This window comes from Aquila chrysaetos, chromosome 9 (genome assembly GCF_900496995.4).
Source record: "Aquila chrysaetos chrysaetos chromosome 9, bAquChr1.4, whole genome shotgun sequence".
Classification (NCBI taxonomy): domain Eukaryota; kingdom Metazoa; phylum Chordata; class Aves; order Accipitriformes; family Accipitridae; genus Aquila; species Aquila chrysaetos.
Genome location: NC_044012.1, coordinates 26,248,302 through 26,266,646, shown reverse-complemented (window position 1 = coordinate 26,266,646; position 18,345 = coordinate 26,248,302). Strand labels below are relative to the sequence as shown.

Sequence of the window (18,345 nt, the reverse complement as noted above, 5' to 3'; positions counted from 1 at the left end):
CACCTTGTGGACAAGCTGGAAGCGGAAGATGATGCCGACTGGTGAAGTCTCGTGGCCTCGGCTGCGGCATCCATGTCCACATCACTACGGGATCGAGGCACGTTTTCTGCTTTCCGGGATTTCTTCATCTCCTCTCGGCCTTTCAAGCTCTCTGAGCGGCCCAGCTTGACCTCAGCACGGGAACTGCAGCAGGGAGACAAAGCCGAGAACAGGCTGAGCCTGGTGGGACAAGCAGGGATGTCCCTGCGCACACGAATCCGCCAAAAACTGCCATGGGACCCCCAAGAGCAGGGGCTGCCCCCCACGCATCCCCCTGCCCTACCCATCTGACTCCAGCAGGTCCTCGGGGAAGCTGCCGGTGGAGAGACGCTGGGTGCCGGGCTCCTGGCTCTCGTAATGCTGGTTGTTTTCAAAGTGCTGAATGATGTTCCTCACATTGCCGGGTTTGACTGCTAGGACAAAAGCAAGGAAGCAACTCCAGTGAGACCAGGCTGTGCGCAGCTGGGCAGGAGATGCCGGTGCTGCTGCCCACCCTGTGGCACCACGGCCTCGGCCGTATGCCCCGCAGAGCCCCATTGAGCTCGGGCTGCGGAGGCGAAGGCGCCGGCAGCACTGTGACCGCTCACCGAGGGGTCTTCCCCAAGGCTGGCTGCCAGCTTCCTCAGGGAGATGTACTGAGCGGGCACCCAGGATGCCCAAATGCTGCGTGGGAATGGCTGGCCGCTGCGGGCAGCCTTCCTCCCGGACCTCACGGCACCCATCCAAGCCCACCCCAACACCCAGAGTAACAACGCTGGGGTAGCTCGGGGGGACAAAATGAAACTAAGCACATGAGGTGAATGGCAAACAAAAGAAGAGGCCTTTTACCTTCAACAGGGGACAAAGGGACATGAAATGCTGAAAGGAAAAACAAAAATGAGAGGTCAAATCAATCCTGCATTTCAGCAACGAAGGAGGCAAAGAGGGAATGTGTGAGCTAACAACATGAGAACTCAAAGCAAAAGGGGAGGAAGAGGAGCACAGGCACACACACATGTACACACACGTGTACACACACACACATACGTGTACACACTTGCTCTCCACCACCCCAGCCCCTCCAGGAGCTGTGGCACTTTTACTACACAGCAAGCAGCCTGTAAGCCTGCAGGATGGGGTACATAAGATAAATCTGGGGGGAGAACTCAGCTCTGCTCCGTTCCCACTCCCCTCAAAGCCATGTGGGAGCACAGACAGTTGAGACAACAGGTTTCCAATAAGTGGCTGGAGGAGAGCAGAGGGTGGCTGATGCAAAGTGCCTGCTACCAGGTGAATGGGAGTCCCATGGGGGCCAAAGGCCACCCAACGGCCCCAGGCATGCGGACAGCTGCAGATCTCCTCCAGGCAGCAGGGAGGCTGGTGGGTACAGCACCCCAGGAGGTCCTGATACTCACTGCTCTGGGAGGAGATTTTGGGCTTCCCAATATACTTGAGGATAGGGTTGCGCTTCTTGTCTTCCATGGCATCCTTGTCCTTCTTTGTGCTGCTGCTCTGTTGGGACACCCAAGAGGAGCTCTGATAAAAACACATGTCACCACGCAGGCCCCGAGGGTGTCCCCAACCTTCACTGTGCTGGCTGAACACTGTGGCACGAGCCATTGGGGAAGGGATGGGGCCGGGATTTGGCTCTGCCCTGGCGCTAAGCCGCTTTGCAAGGCATGGGGGGAGTCAAGGATCTCTGGAGAACCCCTCCCCAGGTCGCCTCAAAAGATCCAGCAGCAAGAGCCTGGCCCTGAGGCAGAGGAGCGGCTGCCAGCAAGCCACCCACCTTCTTGGTCTTGGGGAAGAAGGGCAGCCACTTGTCCCTGTCCGGGAGTGACTGGGCCTTCTCGCTGGTGCCGGCCACCCGGGGCTCCCGGCTGCGGATGCCTGTGTGGTTCATATACGTGCTGAGCGCAAAGGCCATGGGGGAGCTGGAAGAGAGGAGAGTGTGAGGCTGGAGATCCGACACCAGGACAGGGCACTGCAGGCCAGGGGAGACAATGGGGGAAGCCGGGATATCCTGTGGGACTCTGTGGGGAGAGGGTCCATCCCTCCCCAGGCAGGAGAGGGTGCCTGGGTGGGGATGCAAGCAAGTGAGAAGGAGGAAAGGCAAGAAGCAGTTGAAGAGGGAGAGCTGGGGCGGCAGGGCCTGGCAGGGGGCTGCAGCCGGCGCACCAGGACCCCGAGGTAAGTGTTCACCCTTCCCCAGGGCCAGCCTGAGAGCCCACGGGGATATGCCTGGCATGGGGACAGGGTGCCGGAGGCCAGCATGGGAAGGGGATGCTCCTGCAACTCCTCTCCTTTTGCCTCCTCAGCTAACAACTGTAAGGCAGTCGCATCTGGATGTGCTCCCTCTGTGCCCCGGGGCCACTCACCTCCTGTCCTCTTCATATTTTGACCTAGAGAGAGAGACGGGGAGGGATAAAAGAGCTTGTTCGGAACAGGCTCCTTAGCCCTCAAGCAGGGGGCTCACAGCTCTGAGCCCTCCATCCCACTGTGCCCCCTGCCCCTCACTGTGCCCCCTGCCCCTCACTGTGCCCCCTGCCCCTCACCGTGCCCAGCGCCTGCTCCAAGCTCTCCTTCCCACCTCCAACAGCAAACATGTGGATGAAGGAGCATCAAGGAGCAGAGCTAAGCCCCTGTTCGATCCCCTTCCCCATGTCCTCGCCCCAAATCCGGGCGGAGAGGCGCTCCCCCACATGCAGGGCAGGGAGCCTCCGCGGCAGCCCGGCACTCACAGTATGTCACCCAGCTGGGCCAGCTGCTTCTCGGCCACTTGCCGCTCCTTCTGGGGGTCCCCATCCAGATCCAAGAGGTCGTTCTCCCCATACAGACTCCCCAGGCCCATGGTGCGCTTTGTTCTGTGGAGAACAAGGGTCAGGGCCACGAGCCTGGGCACCAGCCACCTGCACAGGCAGAAGCCCGCTGAGCTCTGCAGGGCACCCCGGCAGCTCTGTTACCTGTAGTCCTGGATCTGCTCCTGTATCTCGGGCATTACCATCTCCTGAGCTTCAAAGAGGGCAGCTCGGACATCATCCCCATTCCGCAGGCGAGTCTCTGGGGATGGGAGAGGAGAGTCGGTGTCACCAACTATGCTCAGCATGCAAGGAAGGGCACATGGGATTTTCTTGCAGCCTCGGGGCCTTGGGCAGAGTGGGGCAGGCAGGGAGACTGCAGAGCCTCTCTGTTGGCCTCCCCCTGCAAGAGCACAGCCCCCTTGCTAGCTGGTTTCCAGGCTGGGACAACCTGTCTCCCATTGTGCACACCCAGGCTGAGACACCTGCCCATAACAAGACGCCCAGGACCACCGGAACCAAGCTGGGGAAGTGCTCAGGAGCCCCAGTCCCAAACTTTGGCATGTCCTCTCTAAGAGGGCAACAGGCAGAGTCCTGCAGAAGTCCTTTGGGATCCTGCTTTGGCATCCTAACGAACAGCCCTTGTTCAGGGCAAAGGTGCCAGCAATGCCGGCCGTGCAGACCGCGGGTGCTGTGGCAGGCCCTGGGCCACGACACACGACCTGGGAGCCCCTCACTCACCGATCTCAGCCAGGAGCTGCTCAGACACTTTCACTCGGAGCGGCTGGGGAGGGAAGGCAGAACAGAAGAGTGGCTCAGCACTGGTTCACTTTCCCAGTGCAGCGAGCAGGGCTGGAAGGAGCTGGGGATATGGTGCACATGCCAGAGCCATGCTCAAGCCAGCGTGGAGAGGGTGCCCTGCGCTCCTGCACCATTGCCCCGTGGCAATTTCTGCAGCCAGAGAGGTGAGAGCTGGGGATCTCACACACCAAGCACCCAGCACTCATCCGAGCACCCAACACACAACCTCCTCTGGAGCAGCGCAGCGGGACCCTGCTCCCTCTGAGGGGGCACTGAGCCCCAGGAGCACTAACGGGAGTGTCTGGAGCCCCGTCCTCACTGCCAGGACCCTCCTCTCCTGCCTGTGCCGAGCTTCCACGCACTGGGGCAGCTGCAGTTGTGCAACATTTGGGTACGGGCCTTATGCAACTGCTCACACCAATGCGGAGGAACCAGCAGCAACAAAGCAATGTCAGTGGCAACAACACCCTTAAAAAGGCATCCCCATGCAAGGGACATGATGCCTAATGCTGGCTTTCCAACTGATCCCCTGCAGGGACAAGGACAAGGAGTCCTGTACAGGCTCACAGTCAAGTCCTGCCCTTACCGCGTTCCTGTCCAAGAAGATGTTCCAGATGTCCTTCCCCAAGCCCCGGGAATCCTTGGCGGTCGTCTGCTGGCAAACGTCTGTGCATAAGTAGAAAAGCTGCAAAGAAGGGAGAGCGGAGGTGGGCAGCGAAGGAGGAGGAAGGTTTAGAAGCAGGGAGGTGAAAGCCTTGGTAAAGTGGGTGCCGTATGGCCATGAAACAGGAAATGATCACTGGGGTCTGGGGAGGGCAGCACCCCACCATGCCACGCCTGGGAGGAAGGGGAGGAAGTGTAACCCTACGCTGTGTTTCCCTCTCACGTGCACACACAGCTGTGGGAACCACTGGCTGGCAGCTGCCTGCAGCAGGCAGCCTCCGGCAGAGCTTTGCGGATGGGATCAGCAAACCAGCACCACCCTGCGCTCAGCTGGAGGAGGGGATGGTGCCAAATATGCCACCCTGTCTGCATCCCCCGCCGCCCCACTTGGTGTCTGTGTTGGTGACACCGGTGCGTCTCTTACCAGGGGGCTGGGATCTGCCTGGGAGAAGATGTAGCGCAAGAAGACCCCCAGATGCGCCGGCCGGGATTTCAGCTTGCCCAGGTCCTGGAAGAGGGAGTCACACTGCATAGAGAAGGGACCAGAGGAGAAAAAGCCAGTTAGAAAGGAAAGGAATTAACTCCTCCAGATCAGGGCCATCCCACAGCTCAGCACTGGGGTGAATCTCCAGCTTCCACACCCCTTTCCTCATCCCAGCCGGGCATTTGCCTCCCCCGGACCAGCCCATCCCTGGATGTCCCCTGGGAGGATTTCTAAATGCCAACAGGTGCCAGGACATGGGGCCCCCACAAAGGGACCCACGTGGGAGAGGGACAGCCCTGTGCCCTAAGGAGAGGGGACAAAAGCCAAGAATACTTTGGACAGCATTACCTCGTTATTGAAATATCCTGGGTCATAATCCTCCTCCGGCCCGATGATGAGCGGTTGTCCTGTCCGGTCCAACCCCTGCCAGGAAGAGGGGACAGACTTAGGAGCCAGGGACCTGGCTTTGGGGGCACGCCTTTGCCCTCCCTGCAGCACCCACCCCACAGCTCCCGAGGGAGGCTCGGACCACATCTGATCGGGTCGAGCACCCATCAGACACCCTGGCTGTGCAGCAGGACCCCCCACCCGACCCCAACCCACCTGCTCGGCAGAAGGGGTGAAGGGAGTGTCAGAGCCCTGCCGACGGTGGTGCTGGAAGAGGCGGGCGGTGATGACCGGGGAGGTTCGTGGGCTGTCCAGGCCATGGTCAGAGAGGACAGAGTTGCGGTTCAGGGAGATCTGCTCAGGATGGCAGCGCAGGCGTCAGGGGAGGGGGGGACGGCCAGGCTCCACGCTGGGGGCTGATGCCGCCACTCACCCACCCGGCAGAGGCACTCGGGGCCGTCTCAAGAGCACTTTCCAGGTCAGAGACCATAAAGGGAGATGGGCCCAGGGAACTTGAAAACTACAAAACCCCTCCAGGGCCATCAGAAAAACTTCAAGATTAGAACCACAAGCTAGAAACTTTGGGGTACCCTTCATTTTGGGGGCAGTCACACCAGGCTAAGCATTTCAAGCCCAAGAAATTCAGAGCTGAGACTGCATTACCAGAAATTCAGTTTGTTCAGATGACAAACAAATAATTGTGATTGCAAAGGCAGGTTGTCGACCCCTAAGGATGCACAGACCCGTTCATCACCGCTCCCAGGGCCCAGCAGAAGTTGGGATGGGCTCCCCATGGCCGCAGTAACCCCACTCTCACCTCATTCACAGAGGGGAACCGCTCTGTCCCAGACTCCAACACGCTGTCACCATCCTGTGAGTCCAGGGAGAGGCGTCCTGGGAGCAGAGGAGAGACTGACCCGCATGTTCAGGAGGCGGGGACATGGGGATGGTCCGAGCCGCCAGTACAACTCACCTTCCATCACCCTGAAACCGGCCAAGCCAGAGTCACCGCACAGCCGCCCTGAATCCTGCAACACAAGAAGCTGTGTTGGAGCGGTGGGATGTTCCCTGGCATGTGGGGACACCTGGGCACAGGGCCAGGGATGGGCCACCCGCAGCAGCTCCCACAGCAGGTTTTGGAAACCAGGGATGTCTCTGCTGCTGTGCCCACCGCCTCGGGAGGGTCTCCCCAGGCTCCAGCCACGCTCGGAAGGAGCTGGGAGGATGGCAGGACCCCTGAACCGGGGGTAACCCCACTAATTTCACGTACCATGGAGCCCCCAGTCTCCTGGAGGATTTTGAGCTGCAGCTGGCTGACCCGCCGGCGCGCTCCCTCGATCTGCTCCTCCACCGCCGTGGCAGGGTTTCGGCTGTACGCCTCGTAGAAGCGCTGAGCGGAGAGACAAGAGGGGACGCTCACACTGGCCCCAACCCCGTAAGCCCTGTCCTGCTGCCCACGAGGTGATGGGGCTGAGGAGGTTTGGTGGGATGATGGGCTGAAGCATGCACAGGTCACTGTGTGCTGCAAGGGCTGGGAAGCCAGGACAGCACCGGGGCAGCACTGAGGGCTGCTCCGCTGTGGCTCCACAGAAGAAAAGAGCCGTGCCACCACCATACCTGTAACTCTGCCTCCTCCTGTCGCAGCATGTTCCGGAGAATCTGCGTTGCATGCTTCTGGACTTCAGGGTCCTGCAATTTTGGATGGATGCAAAGAGACGGGATGAGCTTTGCCTCCCTCCTGCCCACTGCGCCAGGCAGTGGTGGGGGACAGAGCAGAGTGGCAGCGTGGACGGTGGTGGGGGGAGCACCATGCAGTTTGCTACCTGCAGGGGTTTGGGGTCGGTGATGCGCTGTGGCGGAGGGAGCGGCGATGGGGGTGGCGGTGGGGGACAGGTGGGCGTGATGCGGGGAGCCCCCACCGTGTTCACGTCTTGCTGAGAACCAGAGAGCCCAGCTGAGGGAGGGGGAGAGCCCAGGAGGGTCAGAGCGACGTAGGCACCAGCTGGAAAAATTTGGGAGTGGGAAAGGGAGAGTGAGAAAGACTCCCATTATTCACTCTTTCGACCTAAAACATCCGACAGGACTCACGGCATCAGCATGGGCATGTCCCTGTAAGCAGTGAGGTCACCTCTGCCTTGGTGGGTGCTACCCTGGCCCACCCTACAAAAACTCATTGGAAGGACAGAGACAGGTTTTCCCATCTTTTCCCAAGAATCCAGACCCACCCTTGGGTGGGATCCTGTGGCCTCCTGGGCTGGGGAGGAATGAGGTGCCCCTCTTGGTGCTGCAACGCTTGTGACTGAAGCTGTAAACACTGATTTGTCATTTTAGGACCCTGTTATGGGGCAGACTGTCATGCTGTGGGGGCAAGAGGTGGGAGCTGGCTGCCACCAATCTCCCCAATAGCCCGGTGGAAATGTGCTCCTGCACACCCGTGCTGCCTCCTCCCGTTTCGCCCACAGCAGCACAGGCATGATGGTGCAGGGTGGTCAGGCAGAGCAGCTGGCCAGTGGGGACCAGGGATGCCAGTCACCTGGGGTGAGAAGGAGCTGCCGCAGCTCCTTGGCCATACTCACACTTGATTAACTTCACCACTTCAAGGTGAGAGCTGTTGGTCACCATTGTGCCGTTCACCTGGGAGAGGAAAGAGGGGGTCAGACAGGCTGGCGGGGGGAGTGGGGCACGTGGCCCCGTGTGGAGAAGTAGCAGGGGCGACAGACGAGGATGCTCACCTTGACTATCCGATCTCCCTCCTGCACCCCGGCTCTCATAGCTGCCCCCCCTGTGACACAGGGAGGAGAGACAGGCATCAGGATGGACGGAGGGGCAGCAGACGGAGCCAGGGGCTCCACTCCCACCACTCCTAGATCGTCCTGGCACATTCTGTGCCATTCGTCCTGCCAGGGTGGGGACATGGGGACCACCAGGGACATATTTCCCCTGGGACAAGGCTGGCGACCAAGCCTCGGGTGCTTTACACAAAACACCCAGCACACATTCAGCTCACAGCTCATCCAGACAAGCCCTCCTCTGCTCACCTAGTCAGACCCCAGCCTTTTCCATCCATCTCTGGATGGAAGGAGAGGGCCCCAACCTGTTAACCCACCATCCGGGTTGGCTCTGACACATCTAGAGAGCTACCATGCGCCTGGATCCAAAGGCAGGAGCGAGGCCCAGGAAGAGCAGCACTGCTCTGCCTCCTCTCCCCCTGCCTGCTCTTTAACAAAGCTGCTGAGGTTGGAATACATGAAAAATTTGCTTTTCTTAAAGCCGAAACCAAGAGGAAAATGTTTGCATTAGGTTCAGCTCCAAGCCAAGGGCCTGAGACATGGCAGCGAGCTCCGAGAGTGGAAAGTAAGCCGGATTGTTCGGATTCTTTCGGCTTTAACAGTCTCGTTATTGGCAAACAAAGTGAGTGGGGAGAGGGGGACAGGACTCCAGGCTGTCCTGCACCTGGGGACCTTGGCTCTGTCCCCCCAGCCAGCCCCGGGGTGTAGGGGCTGATGCAGGGGTCTCCTCACGCAGCTCCAGTTGCAGGAGAAAAGCACTCCAGCGCTAACCTGCTCTTGAAACACGCAGTGTTTTCCCTTTCCTATATTCTCGTTTTTCCTGGCTTTCGGGCTAGAGGGGGGGAATGGGGAGGAGGTGGGAACATCCGCTGTAAAATAAGCAGCTCATTGTCTATTTAAATTGCTGCTCCAAGCCCAGCCACCCCGCAAAGTCATTATACAGCAAAACCGGCAGCATCTCCTGCAGCACAGCGCCAAGAGCAGTGAGCTGCTGAATCTGTGTTTACCCAGGGCTACAAAAGGGAATTCCCCACCCACCCACCGTCAGCAGCTCCCTGGGTTGTACAAGGAGTGGGGAGAGCACAGTGGTTTTGGGGAGCTTCCCCAAAACACTTCTCCCAAAAATGCCTGCCTTCCCACCAGCGATAGCGTCCTGCCCATCCCGGCCGATGCCGTAGCGAGACCCCAAGCTGGCAAAGCTTAGGAAGGAAACACCCTTTCTCCCATGTTTGCTCACAAGGGATGTGGCTTTGAGTGGGTGAGGGGAGCCCTGAGGCATCTCCTGCCCCCCCTGCCCTCGCCCTGCCTGCTGCCAGTGCCGGCCCCTCTCACCTGGCCGCACCGACTGCACCAGCACGACGCGGTCCCCGCTGACAGTGAAGCCAAAGCCATGCTGGTCCTTCTGGATGATGACGCAGCGCTGGACCAGACCTGGGGAGGGAGAGGAGGGAGAACCAGCGAGGCTCTGAGCCTGGGGGGCAGGCCTGGCTTGTGGGGAGTCCCTGCCACTCTGTTTCAGGGGCTGTGGCTTCTGCTAGCTCTCCCGAGCCAGAGCTGGGTGCAGAGCCCCTGGAGTCAGCCACCCTGCTGCCAGACCCCAAAAGCATGGCTAATTCATCCTCACTCTACAAACCCCTTGTGCCACATCCCCACTTGGACCCCTTCTCCTGAAAACAGGGTGCCCCTGCACAGGCAGGGTGGGAAGAGCCCTTGTCTGCAGGCAGAGCATCATCTCTGGCCCCGCTGGGCTGCTTCACCAGCAGCCGAGGAAGGGTCCTGCCCTCCCCAGGCACATGCAGCCTTGGCTGGGTGACTTTGGGTGCTGCAAAGGGGCACAGGAGGCCTGTCCCCAAGGGCGCTGCAAGGACTGAGGCAGGTGGCAATGTGCCACCAAGCTCCCTGCATGGACAGGGCACTAAATACAGTCCTCAAGCGCCAAGGGAAGCAGAGGAGGGGGCAGGAAAACCTACCTGTAGTTTCGGAGGAGTCTGAGGGCTGGCGGTGGTGCCCGGGAGACCTCCGCTCTGAAGACGAATCACCCAGGGAAGACAGGCTGCTTAACCTGCAGAGGAAGAAAGGTCAGGGAGGGGGAACGCTGGACCGAGCCATCCTCTGGCCACGGCTGGGACTGGGGACGACTAGACAGAGCCATCCTCCAGCCACGGCTCCTTCTCGGGCTTGGGAAAAACAAATGCATGGAGCAGGAAGGTGATGGCAACCAGCATGGGTGAGTGCTGCCCGTCCCTCCAGTTGCTTGTCACCAGCCACCTTGGGAAAAGGCTCCTCTCCCTTCACCACCACAGGGCTCTGGGGACACCCCCAGAAGAGACCCTGCTCAGGGCCAGGACCCCAAGGTCTCTTGCATTTGCCAGCAGGGAGGAGTGGCAGGGGCTGCCCAGGGTGAGCGGGGCTCAGGGAATGCAGCAAAGGTGGCAGGTGAGGGCAGAGATGCATCATGCAGTGCAGACAGGATGGAGCTCGGTGGCAGGTCTTTACCAGGCTGCAATGGGGCTGCTGGAAGGAGAGACATGAAGCAGTGAAGGATGGGTGAGAGAAAGACAGACAGACAACAGACAGTTACTTTACGGTCCTGCCCTCTCGCTGAGCCTTGCTATCATCCTGCAGCAAGGCTTTGGATGCTGGATGGGTGTGTGGGCTGGGGCTTTCTGTGCATCAAAGGGGTACAGCACATCCCCTTGCTGCTGTGCTGGAAGGACTGCGATAGGAAGCAGGGGCTCACCTGCAGAGCTCTTTTTAGCCCTGGTGTTTATTCTCCAGCTAACAGGGGTCTGAAGAAGTCAAGGCTGGGCAGTCATTCCTGCAAACACTGCTTGAACAAGATGGTACCAGCAGGCTCGGTGAGTGAGCAGGAGACCCACGAGCTGCTGCTGGAGGGAACAGCATGCCAGAGTAGCCCCCAGCCTTTACCCCTCCTCGGGGGCCTGACTGCCTCCAAACCCAGCTCCATCCACAAAATGAGGGCCCTGGAGCACTGCCTCCCCTTCCCTGTGCCCCTCCATGATCCCACACCATCCCGGGGATGAAAGCCCAGCTCTGCTGTCCTGTCTCTCCTCCTCCCAACCAAAACAGCCACAGCTCTCCCCCACCGGGGCAGGGCCAGAGGGGTTGAAAAGCAACGGGAAGAGCGAGAAAATGAAGGTGCTCCCGGTGGGAAGAGCAGCCGCTCTCTGCCTTGCACCCCGATGGCTGCGATGAAGCGAGGGTGTAGGATGAGAGCACAAGCAGCCCCGTCCCTGACCCTGCTTACCTGGGCAGGTGCCTCTTGCTGCCCGGTCGGCTGCTGGGGAGGACAGAAACAGGGGTGGTGGCAGTGGCACAAGGGACACCCCGAGGACAGTGGTGCGGGGAGTGGGGGAGAGAGGAGACAAACAGATCAAGAGGCAGAGGTGTGACAGACGGCACAGCAACAGCACGCTTACACCCCTCGGGAAGGGTGGCCGGACCCAAAAACACCTCCCTGCGCCCAGCATGGCCTCTCAGCGCCCGCTGGGCTTGGGGCAGGATTCACCTTCGCCAGTGAAAATCCTCCTCCTGGTTTTGCACCTTCCTCTGGCTGAGGGGGAGGCATCGACCCCCAGCATCACCCCCCAGCATCATTCCTTGGGCAGGGGGGCTGCCTGGAGGAAGCACAGAGCAGGTGTCTCCTGGGCAAGCATCCCCCCTGGCAAGCCCTCAACTGCCTAAAATAACATCAGCAGTGAACCCAGCCCAGTTTCATTGCAGGACCACGAAGCCGGGCAAGACTCTCAGCCCTTTGTGGGGGCCAAGCAAAAGGGTCCCCCCCTCAAAACCACCCCATGGGGATGGAAAGTCAGAGCCCGCAGCAGTGTAAACCCAACAGTCCCGCTGATGTAGCCAGTTCCCGAGACGCAATAGCTCCCTGGCTCCTTCCCCAGTCCAGGGAGACAATATTAGGAAACACCTCACTTAAGGTTGCCTGGGCAATCTTAATCCAAACCCAACCTGCACAACTGTTATGCCACAGTAAATACTCGATTACAACCCTCGCTTGCTGAAGTGGGGGAATAAACCAGGAACTCAGTGTGAAGGAGCCCGGGCATGGTCGCAGCCCAGGATGGGTGCTGCGGAAGAGGGGACACACAGCTAAAGTATCCCCAACAGCTTCCCCAGGAGCTGGGGGCAGGGGTGGGACCGGTCCCCCCTGTTTCAGAGGCAATCCAGGATGGGGACCGGCACCATTGTTGGTTGAAGGGTAGGTGCAGGATTAACCCCGCGGGATTACCTGGCAGCCAGGCAGAGGGCACTCGGGGCAGGTCAGACCTGCTGCTTATCCAGGCCAAGGAAGGATCCGCTCCTCTTTCTGCATCGCCCCGGATGCCAAGACTTAAGGTGCTGCTGCACAGTGGGACAGTCATTAAGCCTCTTCGTTAGGGGAAGCTCCCTGGTGCCCTACGGTGCCAGGACTACATGCAGCTGAGCCCCCAGCTCAGCCAGGAGTCACCAGTCTGACACCAGCACCACACGGGGAGATGCTAACCCCATGCCCGTGGCAGGAGCCCGTTTCCATCCCGCTCGAAGGAGCCGGGCCAGCGCTGGCTTATTGCCGTCTAAAAGAGTAGTTTAATTCGGCTTTGCATAAGCTCCTTCCTAATTGACTTACAGAGAGCCAAAACATGCCATTTTAAACCAAACACTGCTAGCTCAACAGAGACCTGACCCTGGCACCTGTTTCCAACCAAGGAAGTAGCTTTTGGTGCCCTGAAAGCCCAGTCCTCCAGTTTTCCTAAAAACTATAACTCCAGAGCCCTTGTACAATGCCCAAATCCTGCAACCGCCCTTGACTCACCCAGTCCCAGCGCTGATGCCAGTCTCTGAACCAGCACCTGCAGTCACATCCTATCTGCTGCCCTCAGAGGTTTCGTCTCTGAGTTTATTTTCCCTGATTTTGGCTACTTTCAGTTAAATCATGGCTATTTGCTTTTCATGAACACACAACGGGGGCAAGATGCTCTGCCTAGCCTGCCTGCAATGGGGGCAGGATGGGAGAGGGCAGCACGGTGGGAAGTGAGGGCAGGGCACAGCGGGCATCCCAGCAAGAGGGACCCAGCCAGGTGGAGGTGGGCACAGCCAAGGAAAAAAAGGAAAACCAAGGAGGAAAATAAAATCATCATGCACGCTAAAGAGCAAAGCACGGACAGGCGCTGCCATCTCAGGAGCCCACGCAGAGCAAACGCCATAATTAAAAGATTAAGAGAGGAACAGGATCAAATCCTCAAAGAGGGTCAGTCTCCAGCCAGAGCTTTGCAAAATGCTCTCTCTGAGATTGGGAGCTTAATTTTTTTTCTCTCCCAGGTCTCCAAACGGCTGCTCCCTGCGATCCCAGCTCCAGGGAAGAGAAAACGTTTCGCAAACAGCCGGAGCCCGCACTGGCATGCCTGGAAACCCACTGCCTTTTGAAGTGAGTGGGGAGGCAGGCAGGGCCACCATCAGCCCATCAGCAGGAAAAGTTGAAAAAAAAAATAAAGAAATATATATGGAAAAAAAACCCAAATGACCCACAACTTGAAAAGGGAAATCAGTGTCTTGGTGGGATGCCTCTTGCAAGTGAGTCACTGCTTCCACCGCAGCCTGACACTACAGTCTGTACTGCCGGCATCACCAGGATTACCCGACATCTCCTGTGCCAAACCCTGCTGCCGGCTGCTATCCCGGGCCACAGCCCTGCAGACGGTTTCACATACTGGTATTCTGGGGACAGGAAGGAAGGAAGGAATTTCAGCTAAAAAAAAAAAAAAAATATAAAAATGATTCAGCTTCCTCCCCTTCCCCCTCCCTGTGGCACGGCAGAGGGAAAACGCGTTGGCCCGGCTGTGTCCAGCCCTGACGCTCCTCTCGCTGGAGCGACTCCAGCCTTGCAGCGGAAAGCTGGCCATGCCGAAGATGTGCATCTCCCGGGGACATCCCTCTGCATCCCCTTGGGAGCAGGGTGTGTGTCCCCTGGGAATGCTTGCTGCTTCTCCGGGCTGCAGCGGACGGAGGGGTTGAGGCTCAAAGTCGCCCACTGCTCCTGCTCTGCAGCTGACCCATCGACTGCTGCACGGTGACACATCAGGGAAGCTTGCAATTATGCTTCTGCATCTAAATTCACATGGCGAGGCAGATTTAAACCTTGCTAGGGTATTGTGAGCAAATGAAAGAAAGAGGGGGGGAAAAAAGTCCTTTCTCAACATTTTTGGCCGCCTGCAGATGCAGCTTGCGATGACATCCCCCGTCCCTGAGGAGATTTGGTTTTCTTCTCATCTTTTCCCACACGAGAGCGCACAACAGGTTTCCAACTCCCAACCAGCAAAGCACGTCAGAGCCCGCTTCAAGCGCGGGATGAGAGCAGCCCTCCAGGGACTTTTGGCCGGTGTTGGATCAAGAGCCCGGTGCATCCATCCCTGCCGTGCCAACCCCGGTGTGTTTGCAGGCTGCGACCCAGCTCCTTCTTCCTGGCAGCAGAGCCGGGACTGCCAGCGTACTGCCAACTCCAGGAGTTCAGCAGGGCCGGGGCAGCATCACCGGCAACGCGGCGGCCGGCCGAGATCTGGCGCGTCCCTGTGGCACACAGGCTACGTGCGACTGCCAAGCCACCCTGCAGTTGCTGCCCGTCCGCCCGCAAATCCACGAGGCTGGAGTCATCCCGGACCCATATGGGGTTTATGCAGCAAAGCTTTTCCCTTCTCTCTCTCTCTCTCTCTCTGCTTATTTTTTTTTTTCCAGGGGAGAAAAGCAAAGCCTCAGCCCTCAGGAGGCAGCTGGTAGCAAATTTCATTTTGCAAATCAGATGCAAAGTCCCATGTACGCGCCACAGCAAACTGAATTTAAATCCCTGGATTCCTCCAGCAACTTTGTTGCAGCAGACAGGGGATTCTGCAAAAGCTTTGTTTAAATTAAGACTTTTAATTAAATGGGGAAAAAAAATTAACATGACGAGCACAGCAGCCCTGGTTGTTTAATGGCGCGGCAGACTCCGTTCCCCACATTTCTAATTGTCTGTGTGCTGCAAATTTTTGCAATGCCAATTCCCCACGGGGAGGAATGGAGGCTGAGCGCGGGGACAGCTGTGATTTTGGGCAGTCGGTTATGCAAAATTTGTTGGGTTTTGCAGTCGTGATGCCTGCCCGGCTTGCTGGGCCCGGGTCCTCCTGCACCGCTCTCTCCCGAAACAGCCCTGGCAGCCTCTACAAGGGGACAGACGGGGAAGGGACACCCTAAACAACCCAAGCTCCACTCCCAGAGGCAGCTGTGGGAGCTCCCAAGCAGGATTAGACCCAAAAAGGGACGGAGACTGGAGTGCTCTGCCCAGCAGAGACCAGCAAGAGCTTGGGAAGAGCACAGAGGGGCTGCCGGCGACAAGGCAGAAGGTGAGGAAGGGGTGAGCAAGTATTTACGTCTTAATTAGATAATGTTTGCAAAGCACTTTGTGAGCGCACTCTGCTACATAAATGTTAAGTATCATGACCGCTACTGGCAAAGTTAGGCCAGATCAGCAGCAATCCTGCACACCAAAAGCCCTTTCCTCTCACAAAATTTTGTTTTAAAAAGTGTGTGCCATCCTTCTCCCCACCTGCAAGAAAACCATGTCATGGGAGCGTGGAGGGAGTCTGATGGGGAAAGCAGAGCTGGGATCCAAATTCTCCACCAAGGAAGATGCGGTTCACACGAAGCGCGGGGCCCAGCTTTTTCAGGAATGCTGCCAGAGCGTGCAGCAAGATGGGCAAGAACCATGAGCAACCCCAAATCACCCTCCCTGTGCCGGGCAGTGTAATCATTAATGGTGCCATTTGTCTCCTGGAAAACAGACTGGCAGATCTGGTTTGTCCAGCACTGATGGCGCTTTTGGGGTGCAAGATCTGTAGCAGCGAGCGAGATATGGAATAACCTACCCTGAAGGGATGTTTTCTCCCCGACCTTTCTCCTAAATAAAAGCCATGCACCCCGCAAAGGGGAAGATTGCGCCTCTTTCCACCAGTGCAGCTCGGGAATGGCCACTCTTGAAATGCTTTCCTCCAGCCTCCCTGTGGGCTCCTTCTATGATTAAAACCATGGCAATACAAGAGGTCAGAGAGCGGCGACTAAACCCACAGACAAGTCAGTCCCCACAGCCGGACGGCGCTTGCCGGTGATGCACAGCTCCTTTGGCGTCTCCTAACACCGGAGGAGGAAAATCTGTACTGGTTTGCCTCTCCTGGAAGCCTGCCTACTTGCCATGGGGGCTGTCTGGACATCAATGGGCTGTGGGAACCAGCGGGTAGAAGCCCTATGCCCACCCCAAAGCCAATGTTTGCTTGGTGGTGGCAGGAGGGCAGGGGCTGCTGGGGTGTTTTGGGGGGGAAAGTCCTCACATTAACCCATTTGCAAGTCATTTTTCTTGCTGAAGAGTTGTGCCGCCCAGCAACGAGTGACTCCCGGCTCAGTCAGGGCACTTCAGGCGCCTGACCTTAAAGAGCAGAGGAGACCGCGGCTATTTAAAGAGCAGAGAGAAGTCTTAAGCCCGGTAATGACGCCCCACAGCTCCCCAAGGCGGGGAAGTCAGGCAGCGAGGCTCACGCGGTGTGTCCCTGCTCTGACACACTGCCAGTACCTGATCCTGCCGCTTCCCCACCCAGGATGGGAGCAAAATTCAGCAGCTCCTTAATTTCTGCTCCGGAGGGGCTGGCTGCGAACATGCAGAGCCTCATCGCTGGCCTTGTGGCTGGGTTCTCTGGCTAATTAAGAGTTACAGAGAGGGAAAGCGCGGTGGGGTGGTTTTGTGCTCCACCCCAGCCCCTGCCTCGCACACACACTCTTTCCCCCAAACCAAGAGAAAGCCATGCAAAGGGCTTGTTGGTGAAGGATGTGGAAATATGCCGCCTGTCCTGTCAACGAATGCACCAAACCACCTTTCGGCGCAGCAGCATGTGCCGATGCGCCGGGAGCCCATGTTGAGCATCTTCAACGCCATCAGCCAGGGATGTCTCCAGCAGATGCGGCATCGCAGCTGCCCTCAATGCCCTGAATTGGCGTCTTTTGGGCACGAGGAACGAAAAGAAAACCTTGGTTTTGGCAGAAAACCATGCCGGCGGCACGAATGAGCGAGATCCATGTGGAATAGATGCTCTCGCATTGCCATGGCTGGACCAGGGGGTCCCGGACCAGGAGCCCAGCCGTGCCAGGGACATGGGGAAGCCCCTCACCCTGAGGCAGGGCAATCACAATCCGCCTCCATCCCTCAAGTCACCCCAAAAGCAAATGGGGCTTTTCTGGGGCTTATTCCCCTGGCTCACATCCTTCTGCCATGCCGGTCTGCTTGGACCCTGAGCACGGATGCCAAGAGGGATCCAAGCTGGCTGCTGAGGAACGAAGTGCCCGTTTCCAGCTCCCAGACGTCCATGGACCTCCATCTTCCCACACACAGAGCAGGGAAGATGCAGGCAGCGCTGCCAACCTGGGACCACACTGTCCAGAGACTGGGGGGGGACAACGAGTGGGACCCTCACTGGCCGCTTGCCCCCCATTCCTGGGGCAGAAGGCGAACACATCCCACTGGGGTTTAATTAGGTTAATTGCCCGTGAGGAACTGAGCTCTGGCGAGGATAAGACACCCCATCCACCCCAGGGGTGCACCCCTGCACCCCCAAAAACCCACCTGAAGAAATTCAGGTTAAAACTGAGGCTATCTGGGGCAAAACGCTCCTGCTGCGCCTAGGGAAAGGTATTTAATGGCGCAGGAGTCAACCTGGGTGTTCCCCCATTTCTAATTTTGGCCATGTTTTCCCACCGGTCAGACGTGGGTTGGTTTTGGGATGGTTTTTTTTTTTTTGGAGGGGGGACAGGATGGGACCATAAGCCTGGTCCAAGCATCATGGTGGGACGGGGACCATCCCAGGGCGATGGAGGGACAGGACCGGGGTGGGCGGGGGGTGTCAGGGAGGACTGAGACCCACCCCCCCGCTCTCCCCCGGAGCTGGAGGGGCCGCAGCCTACCCTGCCCACGCTCCCCAAAACAAAACGCCGCTTTTTCAGAGGCGACCCTCCAACCGCAGGGAAGGGAGAAGGGGGGGGGTCTCCCCGCCGCCCCGGGCCCCACTCCCCCAGTTGACAGCCGCCCAGAGGCCCCCGTGAGCTGCGTCCCCCCCGTCCTCCCCGTTCCCCGGCCCCCTCACCTACCTGTCGAGGGCCTGCGGAGGCCGCACGCTCATGGTGCCTCGTCCGCGGCCCCTCGGCGGTCAGGGCGCGGGGAGCCGCCGCCCCGCTCCGGCCGCCACCATCCCCGGCGGCCTCGGCGGCCTCGGCGGGGCCCGACTCCCCCCACCACCACTACCACCGCCCCCGGCTCCGGCGCTGATCCCGGCCCGGCTCAGCTCGGCGGCGGCGCGGCCGCCACCCCCCCCCCCCCGAC

The 18,345-nt window shown here is 58.9% G+C and overlaps 1 protein-coding gene across 16 annotated transcripts in view; it reads right to left on the bottom strand.

Moving 5' to 3' along the window:
• ARHGEF11 (Rho guanine nucleotide exchange factor 11) overlaps positions 1-18,345 on the bottom strand; it is a 25,908-nt gene extending 7,563 nt beyond the window's left edge. For 2 of the 16 annotated variants that reach the window (XM_041125953.1, XM_041125956.1), the window contains exons 1-24: positions 18,114-18,344; positions 11,209-11,241; positions 9,911-10,002; positions 9,273-9,371; positions 7,884-7,933; positions 7,728-7,785; positions 6,975-7,153; positions 6,769-6,840; positions 6,422-6,541; positions 6,125-6,179; positions 5,969-6,045; positions 5,368-5,505; positions 5,113-5,187; positions 4,705-4,806; positions 4,204-4,302; positions 3,558-3,600; positions 2,982-3,078; positions 2,760-2,882; positions 2,397-2,420; positions 1,808-1,952; positions 1,434-1,554; positions 868-897; positions 323-452; positions 4-183 (exon numbers count right to left, since the gene is read on the bottom strand). In XM_041125953.1, coding sequence (XP_040981887.1) covers positions 4-183; positions 323-452; positions 868-897; positions 1,434-1,554; positions 1,808-1,952; positions 2,397-2,420; positions 2,760-2,882; positions 2,982-3,078; positions 3,558-3,600; positions 4,204-4,302; positions 4,705-4,806; positions 5,113-5,187; positions 5,368-5,505; positions 5,969-6,045; positions 6,125-6,179; positions 6,422-6,541; positions 6,769-6,840; positions 6,975-7,153; positions 7,728-7,785; positions 7,884-7,933; positions 9,273-9,371; positions 9,911-10,002; positions 11,209-11,241; positions 18,114-18,145 — 2,174 coding nt within the window. In that variant the 5' untranslated portion in view covers positions 18,146-18,344. Of the gene's footprint in view, positions 1-3; positions 184-322; positions 453-867; positions 898-1,433; positions 1,555-1,807; positions 1,953-2,396; positions 2,421-2,759; positions 2,883-2,981; positions 3,079-3,557; positions 3,601-4,203; positions 4,303-4,704; positions 4,807-5,112; positions 5,188-5,367; positions 5,506-5,968; positions 6,046-6,124; positions 6,180-6,421; positions 6,542-6,768; positions 6,841-6,974; positions 7,154-7,727; positions 7,786-7,883; positions 7,934-9,272; positions 9,372-9,910; positions 10,003-11,208; positions 11,242-18,113 lie in introns of all 16 variants that reach the window. The other 14 variants (XM_041125960.1, XM_041125955.1, XM_041125954.1 and 11 more) reach the window with 14 other exon arrangements.